This window comes from Nuphar pumila, chromosome 14 (assembly GCF_984573655.1).
Source record: "Nuphar pumila chromosome 14, dmNupPumi1.hap1.1, whole genome shotgun sequence".
NCBI classification, from domain to species: domain Eukaryota; kingdom Viridiplantae; phylum Streptophyta; class Magnoliopsida; order Nymphaeales; family Nymphaeaceae; genus Nuphar; species Nuphar pumila.
Genome location: NC_143262.1, coordinates 19,826,026 through 19,842,330, shown reverse-complemented (window position 1 = coordinate 19,842,330; position 16,305 = coordinate 19,826,026). Strand labels below are relative to the sequence as shown.

Sequence of the window (16,305 nt, the reverse complement as noted above, 5' to 3'; positions counted from 1 at the left end):
TAGTTTTAAAACAAGATGAGATATTTCTATAATGTACTCCCTTATGTTCCATTTATCTTTATACTTCATTGAAATAAGACTCGAAAGGAGAATGCTTTTCTCTGCCTTTTTTTTCTAGCAAAATGTTTTTCAATTTCCTCAAGAAACTTCTTAGCATTAACCTCTTCAGACATAGCACCCCTGAAGGTTTCTAAAATTGCATGTTTCATGATCATAAGACTCATGCGATTGGATTGATCCCACTTCTCATGGTTTCTTTTATCGTCAGCGAAACTCCTATCTGTGAGAGTAGATGGTTGATCCTTTCAAAGTGCAAGATCCAAATTCGTACACCCGAGAATAACCATAACGTTCGCTTTTTAGTTTTTGATTTTTGTCTCATTCAGGACATGGATTGAATTGATATTTGAAGATATTGAAGAAGCAGAAGAATTTACTGAATCAAGAACAACACAAATCGCAACAAACTTATAATCAATATATATATATATATATATATATATATATATATTCACATGCATTAGCATTAATTAAGGTATTTAAATTATGGTGAACCCAATCACAAGATACTCAGCACAACATTGATATTTAGTCTTTGGACAGAAATGTCGACTTGTAAGTGATACTCTTATTACAATAATCAAACATGAACAATTAATATTGTCAAACACCAATCCTTTCTTTGGACCGACTCATTGTTCACATAAAAAACTTGATAATCATCACATATTTATTATTGAATGTACATTTGAACTCAGCTAAATAGTAATCTTTCTTTGGACCGATCACTATTCGCATGAATTTCAAATATACAAACAACTTATTATAACAAACAAGTCAATATTTATAAGAGAGATTACTTTAGTAATAGGTTATTTCAATCAACTCATTTTAGAATATTATACCTTTACTCTGAAGAACACCGAAGTTTGAATATTATATATAAAAGCATGCATATGCATAAAAATAAAATAGAACCATAATCTAAATTGGGTCAAAAATATCCGAAGTCAACCATCTAAAGTGACCCAAATGGCATACCTAATGGCTTGCACCCAATAATAAAAACTTGCGTCAAGGGTCTTGGGCCATCGGGTCGGACTAGACCTGACCCGAGTCAGGCCCTGCAAAACCCGGCGGGGAGGGGGGGGGGGGGACCCGGCTCCACCCGCCGCTGAATCTGGGTCACTCTTGCCAGACGTCGAGCCAGCATCTGGTCTATCAAGAGAGATCCAATGAGAGCCAAATGACCCTCCTGATTGTCGGATCCCAATCGAGAAGGGCCGATCGACCCTCCTCCGGTTGTGCGTAGCCTGACAGCATGGGAAGAGTCATTCAGCCTTCCTTCGTATGTGTGCAGCCATACGACATGAGGAGGGTCTTCAACCTGATTGTCGCTGAACGGAGAAGGGGGTCATCCAGCCCCCTTCCTACTGTATGGTCCTCCCTCTCTCTCCTCTCACCCTGTGCGCACAGCCGGATGGCGTCGAGCAATTTGCTAGATGTCGTCGGGTGGCCTGCGACCACCGAAGGGGTGTGCCACCCCTTTCGGTTGGTTGTCGGTCCCATCAGCCTTCCAAAGACGTCGTCGGTTGCGTCAATGAAGAAAAAAAATTATGAACAACCCCTAATGCCAGCAGTCAAATGGGAAAAACTGAATCAGATGGGATTCCGGTGACCCAAAAGAAATATATTATGGTAAAACCAAACATTTCAACGATTCAACAAGAACGAGAGGCTCTGGTACCAATTGTTTGATTGATTTAGGAAAATCAACTTTATTTGTCTCTAAATTTATTCATGCTAAATTATTGAAAAGATCAAAAAATAGATAAAGCATAATGAAAAAGTGTACCTGAATCTATCATTGCACCGGTAGATCTTGATGGGGTTTGATCTTTCAACACCTGTATTGGTAGCCTTTCCTTTTACTCTAAACCTAATGAGAGTGACAGTTTCTTTCTTGATGGGAAGGAAAAAGAGAACAACCACTATATATGATTTTGGGGATCATACTCTAACTATAACTGTCCTATAGTCTTCTTTCTAATTCAGCCCATCATAAAATCAAAAATTGATATATGAGGGCAAATAAGGTATCCACACATTATTATGATCGTACTTTATAAGATGTTATATGGCCCAACCGTATAAGATCACTTTAAACGGGCCTCTACCTTAGATAGTTTATAATGAGTGATTAATTACATATGTAGGCCTACATGAAATATATAACATTTGGATTTGAAATAGCTACAATGCGTGGAGAAAGTGGGATGGTTATGAAACAGCCAAAATTTACGCAGACCCATTTGCATCCCTAATTGCAGGAATAGTCACAAGCAACAATGTGACACTACAATGCTGAGTTGCAAGTACTGCAGCACATTTCTAACCCAGAAACTTTAATCAAATTTGCATGAATTTGTAGGTGTTGATATCGAGTTGGGCTGAGTTCGGTTTAGACCATTAAAGGCAGCACACGCTTGTTGCTTGGGAGGATGAGTCACATGACTAAGGAAACATGCTTGGCAATGCTTTTGTATCCTTTGTTTCTTGACGGACTTTAACTTTTTTGTACTGCAATCTCTTTTAGCTCTTTACATTTCAACAGCTATTTTCTTCATGCTAGCTTCAGAACACCCAACTTAAAGGTTAGCTTGAATACATTCTGTGATGAATTCATGATAGTTGGAAGATCAAGGTGATTGTAGGTTGATGCTTGCGGCCGCAATCTCAGGTGTCCAACATGTCAGCCTAATCAATGCCGAGTAGCAGACTTTATGATCCTGAAAGTTCAGCAGAACTGTGAAAATGCCATACAAATCTGCAACTAGATTTTTGGACGCAAACATGAACTTATTGTCTCGTGTAAATGAATATGCATCTCTTGTTTCAAGATGTGGATATTACGTATCAGAGAGCTTAATTCTATCACAAAAATTAACTGCTATATCAACTATTGCACTCCTAAGAGTTCATAAATCAGTTGCAACTGCCACTAAAGGGTGTTTTAGTGCATTTTTGGGCATTCGCCCACTCTTTGCGATTAAGGCGTTCGATGCTACACTTTTACACACACACACACATTGATAAAAAGTATCGTTTTCTTGCATTTTATTACACATGCTAGAAAGTGAAGCCATGACCCAGTCTATGGAGGACTCAGTTTGGGGACTAAACCAAGTCCAAAATGATATGGTTCAAATATGTATATATATGCAAATGGGCAGAAAGAAGGGCTGTAAATGAGTTGAATTGTGACATAGGCAAGGCTGGGAAACATACCGAGTCGTTCATGTTTGGCTCAGTTTGGCTTATATAATCTCATTAGGTAGTAGTAAATACATTTTTTATATATTTTACATCATATAACATTATAGAACAAATGACTGAAGCATTTAGTTTGCAAGAAATAGGTATAGAGATAAAATCTTATTGCTTCCATCTCTAAAACAAATTATTTTTTGTCCTATTACTTGCAGTTCTCAAACAATGTATTTTTTGTGTAAAAAAACAAGCTAGAACTCAGCTCATTTAGCTCGGGCTCGGGCTCATTATGAGCTTGAACACAACACAACTCGGCTCCTCAGAAAAACAAGTCCAGTTTGAACATCTCAAGTTTGGTTCGTTTGGCTTGTGTACCAGCCCTAGACACAGGCCTGACCCACACCCAACTCATTTAAGATACATCTACCCAGTGCTCGTCAGTGTTTATGACCAGGTATGGTATGAAACCCACGTGGGCACACTTATGGCACTTCAAATGTAGATCCAGGTCCACAGTAGATGCAATACATTTACTCGTGTCTTGTTGAAAAGGGATCAATTGAATGTATCTGAAAGTTGGAACCAAACCACAGTCCACCAAGGGCAGCTGAACACAGACTGTATGGACCAACCCTCGTCTTACGCACTTAACGTTCTATTCTACTATCTGTAGTGCGTAAGAATGTCAATGAATCAGATTTTATCTTATATCCACACGATTTTGATTCTGTTAAATTGCATTTGGTAAGCCAAAACCATATCCCATTTTAACCAGATGCGGATATGGTTTGGTTTTCTTTTTGCAACTGAAACCGACAAATATCCGAATTTGACGGATATTTGAATCCATTTAGATGCCAAGCTGAAGGCCCAGGTTCGAATCCCTCTGCCACATGGGAGCTTAAGAAATATCTGACTAACCCCAGCTTGCCTTTAAAAAAAAAATATTTAAATGAAAATTAATTTAGTCCCATCGAATAGAATGAGAGGTTGCTGATCTTTTCTCTAGTTGTATTCAATGGGGTACAATAAGACAGCACCTTACTTGTGCTTGCTTTTATATTTGGGTACAAATATTGGTGATAATTGAATTTATCCTAACTTTATTCTAATCAAACCATAAAAACAAAAAATTATGATAAAAACTGTGCTAAAATTTAATTTATCACACGTGTTGATCTGAATTTTGTCTTTCAATTTTTAATTTTGCATTTTTATTTGATAAATGTTTATTTTAGTGTAAGCATAAATAAAAATATTGTAAGGCAAATATTTTAGAATTCTGCCTGCAAGGGCTCCGGACACCTAGCTAGGTGGGTTAGCTTAAGGCATTCAAGCCACATCAAGAGTTTCATACCCAAAGCGGCCAAGGGCTTTCAACCGATTGGCAGAGCACCTGGAACTCACCACATGAACCAAGGTGTTCCTCATTAAATATCAAAAAACAAAAAATAGAATTTCTATTATAAGGCAAACACGAGATACTGCTGCCCACAAGGCCCCGGCTGATCTGGTAGGGGCAACTTGTGAATGTCATCAAGTTGACCGGATGTCACAAGTTCGAAACCCATAGGTGGCATCCCTTGTGGCAAGATCGAAGCTGAGTGCATATTCCGGTAGGCAGGGGAGACCTCAAGGGTTTTACCAGCTGGAAGCCAGGCAATGTGTGGTCGGTGATGGGAGACTTTTTCCTTGGATTATCCAAAAAAAAAAAAAAACACGAGATACCAAGAACCCTGTGACTCAAGGCTGCATCATTGCAGAGTTCATGAAAACATAAAAATCCCAGTTTCACTCTAGAATCCAGGAACACATGAGGCCATGATAGAGATGTTAGATACAAAACAATTGATCAGAAAATTCACTTCTTCCTTTAAATACCAGCAGGTTGTCCACCAAAGAAGATCCTGACATGAATTGTTCAAAAGTTTAAATGGATTGTGAGCATCTGGTGAAAACCGGGGCAGATAGTAAGCAGACCATCAGCTTGATATCGAACCCACATAGAACTAAATCCGAAGCCATATTAGAATATTAAACTGTGAAAGTACCCTTCAGAGAACATATCATGTTTGAAGTAGTAACAGTGAGCACATTAATTTTGGCACACTTTCTTTTCTGCCGCCAAATCTACTGATACAAAATATAAATATTCATGTTCCTAACATATACCAGAAAGACTTCACTTGCCTATCCCAGTCTTCCCAGAGCTAGAGAAACTTTTAAGAACACTTTCACTGCTCTCTCCATATACGTCCAGTTACTCTCAGCTTCAATTCCTGCCTATCACCACCTGAGAAAAAAAGTGCCATGTTTCTATGGATGATCAATCCATCCAGGCTGTCGCCAACTTTCTGATGGCTATCACGGATGCTTCTAGGGACACCTTGCCATGTTAGTTTCCGTCTGTTTGCTCCAACTTCTAGACTGTAACTGAAGTTCTTTGCCTGGTTATCATCACCCATAAAACGCAAAAATGCCATGTAAACTGGTGCACTTCCAAGCTGGGAAGCCTCAAAATGCAAGCAGAATTGTTTGCCAAAACAATTGAACACCTGAAACAGCAGAGGAGGGAATAGGTCAGGATATTTGGTGCACCAGTTGATGTTTTCTAGAGAAGTATGGTTAATTCTTTTAGTTTATACTACAGAGTTGGATTATCAATCCCATTTTATCTTCTCCCTCTCCGCAGGCATCAATTTAAAACTGTTTATGTATGCAAAAAATAGAAAATTTATTAAAAAACAACTTAACAAATGCATTCATTACACAGTTATGTTTTGGTCTTTTTTCTATTTCTTAGTTCAGCAAAAAAGAGGGTCATAATATGCATAACTTGAAACAGATTGTACTGATTTGAAATTAGTCTTTTTCTGCATAACTAAATTCAACACAGGCTGGTTTCCCACCCAAACCCATGGCATCCCAATGTTCATCTCAAGCAGGGAAAGGAAAACTACTATTTACTAGTTCATTAAGCTGGAGATTCTAGGCTTTAGAGAAAAATGGTTCACCCTCTATGTCACAGGCACTTTTCTAAAGGGTCGCCGCACCCGCGTCCATGCGATGCACTGCAGGTGTGGGTGTGGCACCCGGTGCGGCAGTAATTAAAACTTACCGCACCGGGTGCAGTCAAATGACCCTGGGTGCGGGTTGACCGCACCCAGGGTTATATTTAACCAAAATAGACACTCGGTCAATGTTGACCAAGTCCATTTTGGTCTTTTTTTAAAAAATGGGTTTTTCAGGATTGGGGGGGGGGGGGGGGGGGGGGGGATTTAGGGCATAATCCATGACACACACACACATGGAACCCTCCTTCTCCCCCTCCCCGACTCCTACTCTTCTGACAATGGCGGTGACGACGACTACGAAGGGCCACCTCCTCTCCTCCTCCTTTATGGCGACGATGAACCCATGTAGGTCTCTCTCTCTCTCTCTCATTGTAGCAAGGGTCAAACCCAGCACAACCCTGATGGGTTCGGCTCTTGGATTAAGCAGAACCTGAACCTAGGGCTACTGGGTTCATCTCCTGGGTTCAGTTCTGCTGAACCCAGGCCTCGGTTTAGGAGAATCAAACCCACGCCTGCTGGGTTCGGTTCTGTTGAACCCAAGCAGAATCGAACTCATGCCAACTGGGTGTTATTTTTTTATTGACGAGGAATAACAATTGTAGACTGTTAATTTGATTTATTACATGAATTTATGCATGATGAATTGATGATATGATAATTTTTTTTAATTTCATTAGTGTTAACTTAAAACTGTTAAAAATTAAATATATACCCTCCCTGCACCCAAGTTTTTTTAAAGAGCAGCACCATCACCCGTATCTACACCCGTACCTAAGTGACATAGTTCACACCAGAGTTGTCAATCAAGGAAGCAGGAGCGGAAAGCGATTCAGGAAGTAGAAGCGAGGTACTTCCAAAATTTTAGGAAGCAGGAAGCACAGGACGACTTAGAAGCGAACCAAGAATCATCATAGAAGTGAGAAGATAAGTGAACCGGAAGCAACCTAGGAAGCGAACCGAAAGCGAGGGAAAAGTGAAAAAGGGAAAAAAAAAAGAAAAACAAGAAAAAAAGAAAAAAAAAAAGGGGAAGCCAGCTTGAAGTGGAAACATGCTTCCTAATTTTTTTTGCGCTTCCCAGCACATTTCGGAAGCACCACATTTTGTGCTTCCCCAAGTCCTATGGCATTTCCGATAACCCTGGTTCACCCTGCTACAAACGCATCAACTACATTAACATCATTGTCATCAGGCATATCAAAATTACATGAGGTCTCCTTCATGACATACTACAGAAAGTAAATTTAAATTGCTTAATAACATGAAAAAAAATGGTAAGTTTCATAATAAACTTACGGCAAGGGAAGAATTTGCAGTATGATTCGAAGATTTTATAACAAAGTCAAGACCTAGGCAAGATAAACTCTCTATAGTATCCAGTATCCTAAGAAAATTATTTGCATAATACACATGATATCAATATAAAAGACATTAAATTCCATATATGGTTACATTGGTTGAAACAACCTATTGATAATATCAGACAATTGCTACTTCATTGGTGGCAGTGAGCATAATGATAAAACTGGTCATACTTGGTAGCAAATTTGTTTTTTCTTTATAGAAGATATCAACTGAAAGCCAGAAAAAAAATGTAAGAAGCATTCAGAATTTTATGGCTTCAAGTTATATACCCAGCAAAAGGCTATTTATCAAATATACATGTAAGATGTTTCAATTCCACATGAAAGAACTTACCGTTAGCATCCACGTAGCATTTTCAACCTCTTGTGGATTTGATTTGACATATCTGTGGTTAAATGTGCACCCGTCATGCATATCTACCTTATGGTCATCTTTAAGGTGAGCAACCAGAAATGGAATGTCACCAGTGATGGAGCATTCTGAGCCAGCATAGGGACAATTATATGGCCGAAATCTGCACTGCTGCTCATGCTTGAGCTTGCTGTAATAAGGAAAGATGTTATGGCAACCCAAGTTCTGGTATCTGCAAGGCAGTTCCAAAGATTCCGCCACTTTCTCAAGAGCCAAGCACCTTATGTTTCCCAGTTCATAACGACAAGTTGGGCAACTGTTGTGCACCCTCAGTTTGCAGTTTGAACACAAAGTGTGACCATTAGGACACTGAAGAAGGGGGAAGGAAAGAACAAAAAGAAACAGATATTAGATCATTTAGAAATTTTGGCTTATATTAGGTCAACTCAATAATTTCACTCTTAACTTGGGATAGAATAAAAAAGGTCACCTTCAATTTTCAGATTAAGTCGGTAATGAAAACATGCACTTTAGCCATGATCAACTAATGATCAGGGCTGTGGCTAATGAACAGGGAAATATGAAGTATCCCTCCATTTATAACATTCAGCAATAAATTCATTGTTTCACAAATACAAGCCATAATTTGGAGAACGCCATATGCCCATTATTGGGAAAGGTACTTCAGCAATGGTTACTCCAATTGAAGAGAAAAAAAAGGAAGGGTTATTCTTACATTAATTGAGACTAATATCTGAACTAAAACAGATAAATAAAAGGGGTAAAGTAGTACATTAGCAATGGAAAATGAAAATGAAACCACTTCTGAGGCAAAGTGACACATTCATTTCATCAGAATCCAGGGCAATCACTTGTTTTATGATCCGTTCATGTTCTGAAATTGGGAAAATTTCGGAAACATTTTTCCAGGACATTGTATTGTCATTTTCCCTCAAAGGTGACTTGAACCAATTAATTTCCAATGACAACAGATAGGTAAATCCAATTTAAGCAAGAAAACTTAAATGGTTAAAATTTCTGAAAAAATTCAATCAACCAATTATACAAAGCTTCTTTTTGACATGTACAAATTATTAGTTTAAGTCTGTCATGAACCAAAACAAAACTAGTGGAAGCAAAACCTGGTGAATGGGAGGGTACATCAAGCTTGTGCAAACAGGGCACTCAAGTAGCTCATGCACACCATTTGTTGAAGATATGCCCAACTTACTGCCCAATGCAGTGGATGCTTTTGCTTGTATATTTTCAGATTCTGCACTTGCAGTTGATATATCATAATCTGCAGCTGCAGAATAATATTCAAGATCTTCTTTGCACATGCCTCCAATTGGAGCCATGGTTGCCTCACTCTGTTTGAATTTTGAAAACCTTGCTAGTTCCAGAAGTGATAATCAGGAGAGGAGACTGGCTTCCCGCATGCTTGTCTGGTTAATACATCTTCAACCTAGAAAAAAAAAATCATCACTGCAACTCATTGCTTGAAATAAAAATTATTTGCCATATATATATCTGAAATTATACTGAAAACCTGCAGATGCTACCAATTTTTGTGAAGGTATAATGAAATCATGACCACCTTTCAGAGACTTAAAAAGGAGCTCTCTATTCGACGAATCATCCATTATCATAAAGCCTTCCAAGCTGCTCAGACGAATGTGTGCATTGATGACAAGACAAATCCAGCCAATTCAGAAAATTTTAAGCTTAACAGCAGTTCAGGTGGCTTCAAACTCAAGCACAATCATTGAATTCCACCACTAAATCACTCCAGAGGTATAAATGAATATCCCTTTAACCCCACAAAAGATAATAGTTTCTTTCACGACTAACTATCAGTTATATTTATGCCAACTTCAATATTTACATATTGTCAAAAAATATGATAAATTAATTTACTACTCGTTAGTACATGATTTATGACTTCAGGAAGGTTGCTCCTAAAACACGCAGATTTCACACCCACAATAATCTATGAACTAAATTATCTAGGAAATAACTTAAATTTACTGGAAATTCCATTATTTAGGAAATAAATAAATAATAGGAAATAGAAACATGTAGAAATTATCCCATAACTCAATCTCATACTGTCTAATCCACTAGACCTCTTATCTATTATAGATGAGGGATTCTAATCCCGAATGACTCAAACTTCCTAATTCGATAAATATTCTAATTGTAATAAGTTTCTTTATGCTGAGAAACATCCTGATCGAATATGGATTCAATATCTAAATACATATTATGGTCCAAAATAAAAAAGCCTATACTATAATTTTAAATCCAAATGGATCCTATGGACCTGGACGCAATCCCACTTCTGCTCTACATCAGTTCACCACTAAATGCTTGTGGTTGTTGATGTATCAAGCTGACTCCTTGAAAGTGATCCATTGAAAGTGATTTCTAGTTGGGTATATCTTATTCCCCTTTTCACTTAAACAGCCCAACTTGGTATTTGCTCTAGAACTATTAATTCAATAGGTTGCAGAACCAGTCGGATACTCAAGGACCACAAATAGAATAATCTAAAAAATTGATGTGTATGGCTGATCACTTACAGCTAGAAGTTGCACATAAATGAACATGTTTGGTTTCTTCTGTTACCTCCTGCTGTTTGTTGGCCTCATTATTTGCAGCCAAACAATACATAGGAGAAATGTGATGAATGTTTCTGCAATATTATTCATTTTGATCCATTTTCTTGCCACCATTACTGCTTATTAAACACAATATGTAAACATGACATAGCACAACATCCAAAGTTAATCACAGAACATACACTATGACAGACATGCAACTGTAATATCGAAACATAAATGTAGATAAGTATTAAATGGGCTATACAGAACTAAATTTTGGTTTTGTCAAATTATGGTTATGCTTGCAGTGATGGCATATCTGATTTAAACATCATCAGTTGTAAGGGAAAAAAATCCCTTTCACATACAGATCACTTGATGAGCCCAATCACAGGCATAACCAGATTGAAGGGACAATATTTTATGCTTATAAATATTTCTGCTAAAAAATCACAGCATCATCATAACATGCAGATTTGTTTTTCTGACCAGAGCATAGATAACAATTGTTTGATCTTGTTCATTGAAATAAGAAATCAAAATAAAAAATCAGGTGATCATGAAATAACCCCCAAGTTTGAATGATTGCCTCTTAGACCATGTAGGAACATCATGATTTTGATTGCATCTCATGTGATTTGGAATCACATAACATGTGAGCAAATTCACCCCCCACAACCATCAGAGAACAATTCTCATCTAGGGCCAACAAAACATGCCCTACAGGAAAAGGGAAAAGATCATACATTCTGGTTGGAAGCAGAGACCCTAAAAGGAATGAGCCACATGGAAAATGATATTGATTATAACTAGCACTGCTGCTAAAGGATTCTGAGAAGATATTATTGCATGAAAATATATATATATATATATATATATATATATATATAAAGTATTCACGGCAATGATATCATCAGGAAATGGAACAATGTATTTTTCTCTAGCAAAAGCCGATAATTAATGAGTACCTCTAGGCAAAAGAAGCTGTCTATAACCTATAAAACCTAAACAATCGTAAGTCCAGGAGTCACTTATAACCATGGAAAAAGCCATAGCTCCACCATAATCAAACCGAACCATGCTTTTTCAATTTTACTTTCTTGCTTTCATTACTAGTCAATATAACTGCAGGAAAACCAAATTATCCTCCAAAGCCAAGAAGTTTATCTGCCACTGATCACAAACACAAAGATGTGTCAATTGTCAAGCTGCATCACCTTTTCTTGTTATTTTTGTTACTAATGACGGTTACTAGCAGTAAAACTGAAACACTTCATTGCAGCAGGACTGGTAGCATTAGCAGTAGCTGTTGTAAATAAGTGAAAAATCTCTGGTGCACCAGCAAAAAGCATACTTAGATGCTTTCCTGATGACAGGAAAAAACATCACAAATGGACTAATCAATATTTTTTCACGTCGTTTACCAGACATTGCATTGAAGACAGCAACCAATTCAAGATATAGACATGCAATAGCAAACAAATAGAATCCACATTGGACAAAATTAATTGGGATTCCTTTACAAAATGGGGGTCCAAAGCATTCATTGGCTTGGGCAGCTCGATTGAGGTCCAGAGGACTCAAATTAGTAATCGAGAAAAACTCATGAGTCTTTTTTCATTCAAGAAACAGGCTTAAAATTGAGGAAGACCAAGAGATTGAAGAGGATTTCCTCTATCACAAAGGGAGCAATAGATCAAGAAGTTTGTTTATTCCAGTAGCAATACAAGATTTTTGTTGGCCTGCTCCTGAAGTCATCACCCACTATTTTGTTTGACAACTCCAAAAGACAGAAAAATACTAGTGAAATATCAAGATACAAGCGCAATGCCCTGAGCATGAAGATTCATACATTTGAGAAACAAGGAACTCTTTGAGTTGTGAAATGGTAGCCAACATTAGCAAACATAGAACAAGATTAACTGCACTCCCGTTCGGTTAGTGATCAAGGTAATCTATTGGTGGCGGCCTACTTAAGGTCAAGCGTTTTGCCTAAATGGACAAGGGAGCGTTGGTATCTTCCATATAAAAAAACTAAGATCATAGTCATTCAAGAAGTACCTAAGATATAAGCTTCACCAATTACCACCATTCTTCTGCATTCAGGACAAGTCAACCAAATGAGTGAAATTATGCCTAACATAAGACAAATGCATCAGAGCTTTGAGCTCGATAGAATCAGAAAACGGTTGCAACATTAAGAGGATTTAAAGGGTGAATTTCACTACCAGCCGGAGCTGTGAAAGTTCCAGCACGATGGCATGATCCAAATTTGGACAAGGCATATAGAAGCAATCTCCATCCAAGGCAGATGGGAGGTTGTCCATGTAGAATCAGTTACTTCGAGGACAAAAACAGGTGTACTGTTTAATTTTTTAAACTCTAAGACACTAGTCATGAGAAGCACAGTTTGCTAATGAGAATGAAGTAACACCTCCCTACAGAAATCACAAAAAATCTAACAAATCAAGCAAAAGACAATTCAATACATAACATAAGAACATATTAAAACAAAATTAAAAAGACCAATCTTGATAAAAAAATGAGAAAAAAAGGGGCAAGCAAATATCCACCAAGAAATGCCTAATCAGATCATCATGAGCACAAAAACAGCAGAAGGGCAATAGTGCCGGAATTAAGAGCCCAACCGTCAATCTTGCTTGCAAACGACCAAAACAAAAGAAGGCATCTCAAAGCTCAAGATGGAAGATAACTACTAAACAAAATCAGCATTTTTCTGTTACCTCTTTAACAGATGAGAACTAGCTTTGGCTGTTCTTTTTTGCATGTTTGTTCTTTGGTCTCTCTCTCTCTCAAAGTGACACACCCCAAGAAGTTGCACACCTATATAACTCTATGGGGAGAACTCTTTACCCATGTGGAAGGCAGGAAGGGAGACCAACAGTGGAAAGGAAACGCGTTTATAGAGAAGCCCATGTCGACTTTATCCTGTCTTACCCTTTTGAAAATCTATTCCTGGGTTCCCTTGTTCCACCTTAGAAAAAAAAAAGTCATGGGTAGTTTGCTTCTTTCTTCTTTTGTCCTTGCATCCTGCAATTTGCTCTTCCACGGCATTGAAACTGGAGATCATTCTTTAGTGCAAGACGACCTTGCCTACACATTTTTATGTTTCTACCCGCCGTAGTTCCCAACACAATCACCTCCTTATTTTAATCACGCTGGTGGTAATAAAACCAAGACACCGACGCTAGATTCTCGGTAAACACCCATTGTAGTGACAATCTTCTTTTATTTTACTACTAAGAGATAAATACAAGGCAAAAAAGACGGCTTTTTGACATGGCTAGTCTCGACCCACCTGTTGAATTTGGTGAAAATATCAGGTGCAAATATTTGTGCATTAAGCACCTGATCACCCTCCATCTTGAGGACAGACACTGTCAGTTGCGAGGCCAAGGCTTGATGGAGGGCAATCAGGTGCTTAATGCACAAATTTTGTGCTATGTGATTGCACCCGATCCGGACTCGTGACTTTGAGCCATTTATGCACATACCATTTTGCTTTTATATCCTGTTCAGTTTTTTTTTTTCAAAAGACATGCTTAGGAACTAAAACAGTTATTATAAAGCTGTAAGCTAAAACCGTCATGATGTGTAGAATATCATGGTGAGCTAAGAAGGGTTTAGTCACAAATACCATTCTCTCGGGAAAATCTCATGATAAATTAAAAGTTCTGTTTTTGAGAAAATATTTGCATACATAAGTATATAATTATATACTTATATTATGAAAGACGTATAAATATAAAAGTTGCGTTTTCATCGTGTTATTTCAGAATAAAAATGTGATATTTTCAAAACACGAGATATGTTGAAATATCCTTTTTCTGAAATGTGTTTCTCATAATTTCAAACTGTTGCCGATATGTGTGACAGGATGAACGCCAGAATTGGTCCGGAGTGGTCTTGGGAGCAAAGTGACAAACGTTTTTATAGGCCAAATTTAGTTTTTCAAAAAACTATAGAAATTGAAAAAATTTCATAAATCTCGCATTTTTTGGCAAAATCTCTGCAATAAAAAAATAAATTAATTTTTTTTATAAATAATTGTATAAGAAAATATTAATAAAAATTATTTAAAAAAATACATGGTTTTTTCATGATAAATAGCGGATTAAAACGTAAATATCATGTTTAAATCATGGTGTTTATGTTTTTTCATAAATCTCGCAATATTTTGAAAATCTTGCGAGAAATTACTGTTTTAAACTTTCGGGCAATTTCTCGTGATATTTGTCACTATGCTTGGGAGGACTTGTCAACATCTACACCCAATATTCTTAAAACCAATGTGGGTGAAGGTTTCATATCGGGTAAATGGTCAATGTGAGATGGAGCGAAATCCATAGCACTAGATCCGATCCCCTTCTTTACTCTACACCCCATGCAAGCAAAGGTGGCGATAAAGATAAACGAGAAAAAGAACAAACTTTTCTTAAAGGTTTTTTTTATTATTATCATATAGATCAACTACATTTGGAATTGGAGACCTGGTCGTGCTGGTCTTAACCTACTGTTGTCGACCCGGGCGACCACGTAAAATTCCGAGGGCACCCCTTCAACCTCAAAAGAGCCAATTGCATGTGTCGGCATCTACACATGAACTCAAATATATATATACTAAAATTGGTAGCTGCTCACTTGTTAGGTGCTCAAACGAAGGTCAGTCAAGCTGTGTGATGGACGCTCAGTACCTTTTTTGTGCAAAAAGCCTTTAACTGACGCTAAAATAATGACAGTAAAAGTCTAAGCAAACATTTTTAGACTTTTACTGGTGTTATTTTAGCACCAGTCAAAGTCTTTTTGCATCAAAAAAAATGTTGAGCGTGTGATGAACACTAAAGTGTGAGTCACCTCAGTTTGAGCACTTATATATATATATATATATATATATATATATATATATATATATATATATATATATATTCTAAAGCACATGATGTATGTGGTTTTGTGAAGCACCAAACGGGTTGGACTAAACTCGGAAAACCCACCTAATGATGAACCCGTTTTTATGCCTTGTCATTCTCATTGATGCCACAATCACACCAACTATGCATAATATCATTTTACCACATTGGTTTGTCGTTGAAAGATCCATTCTCCTACGCTGAACAAAAAACTACGTTGGAAGGAAATTGCAAAGAAAAACCAAAGGAGGGCTTCGCGTGGTTGGTAGGAGCACATCTCTCCTTGTGGTGGTACGTTGCAGGTTCAAACCGCAGTGATAGGTTGGATAATGACTGGTGGGGTCTGCCTAACCCCAGCTTGACTTTAAAAAAAAACAAAGAAAAGAAAAAGAAGAGCTGGTTTGGTCATCGGGCCCACTTAGACAACGTTCACGTATCCCCCCCCCCCCTCTGTTTCGGTCTTTCTCTAGAAAAAGTTAGCAGCAAAACAGAAAAAAAAAAGAGCAATCGATGTTGAAAGTTCCAGTTTTGACCCAAAAGCTAACAATCTCCATGATTCCATCCCAGTCCCCCACTCTAATAACAGAGAAAGAATTCGAGAGAAAAAACAAAGAACAGCGAGAATGATCAGTTTTCCTTAACAATGTAAACTCTGGCGTCTGAGGCCAAGTCTCCTGACAATTCTTTCCCTTAAACTTTTTCGTTTACTTGGTA

At 37.6% G+C, this 16,305-nt stretch overlaps 1 protein-coding gene across 1 annotated transcript; it reads right to left on the bottom strand.

Annotated features, from left to right (window-relative positions):
* Positions 1-5,009: 5,009 nt before the first annotated feature.
* LOC149816574 (E3 ubiquitin-protein ligase SINAT2-like) lies at positions 5,010-13,801 on the bottom strand. Its single transcript, XM_089986775.1, has 4 exons — positions 13,405-13,801; positions 9,200-9,522; positions 8,040-8,426; positions 5,010-5,825 (listed from the first exon to the last, which is right to left on the bottom strand). The coding sequence occupies exons 2-4, from the start codon at positions 9,413-9,415 to the stop codon at positions 5,505-5,507; spliced, it is 924 nt and encodes a 307-aa protein (XP_089842901.1). The 5' UTR covers positions 9,416-9,522; positions 13,405-13,801; the 3' UTR covers positions 5,010-5,504.
* Positions 13,802-16,305: the final 2,504 nt, after the last annotated feature.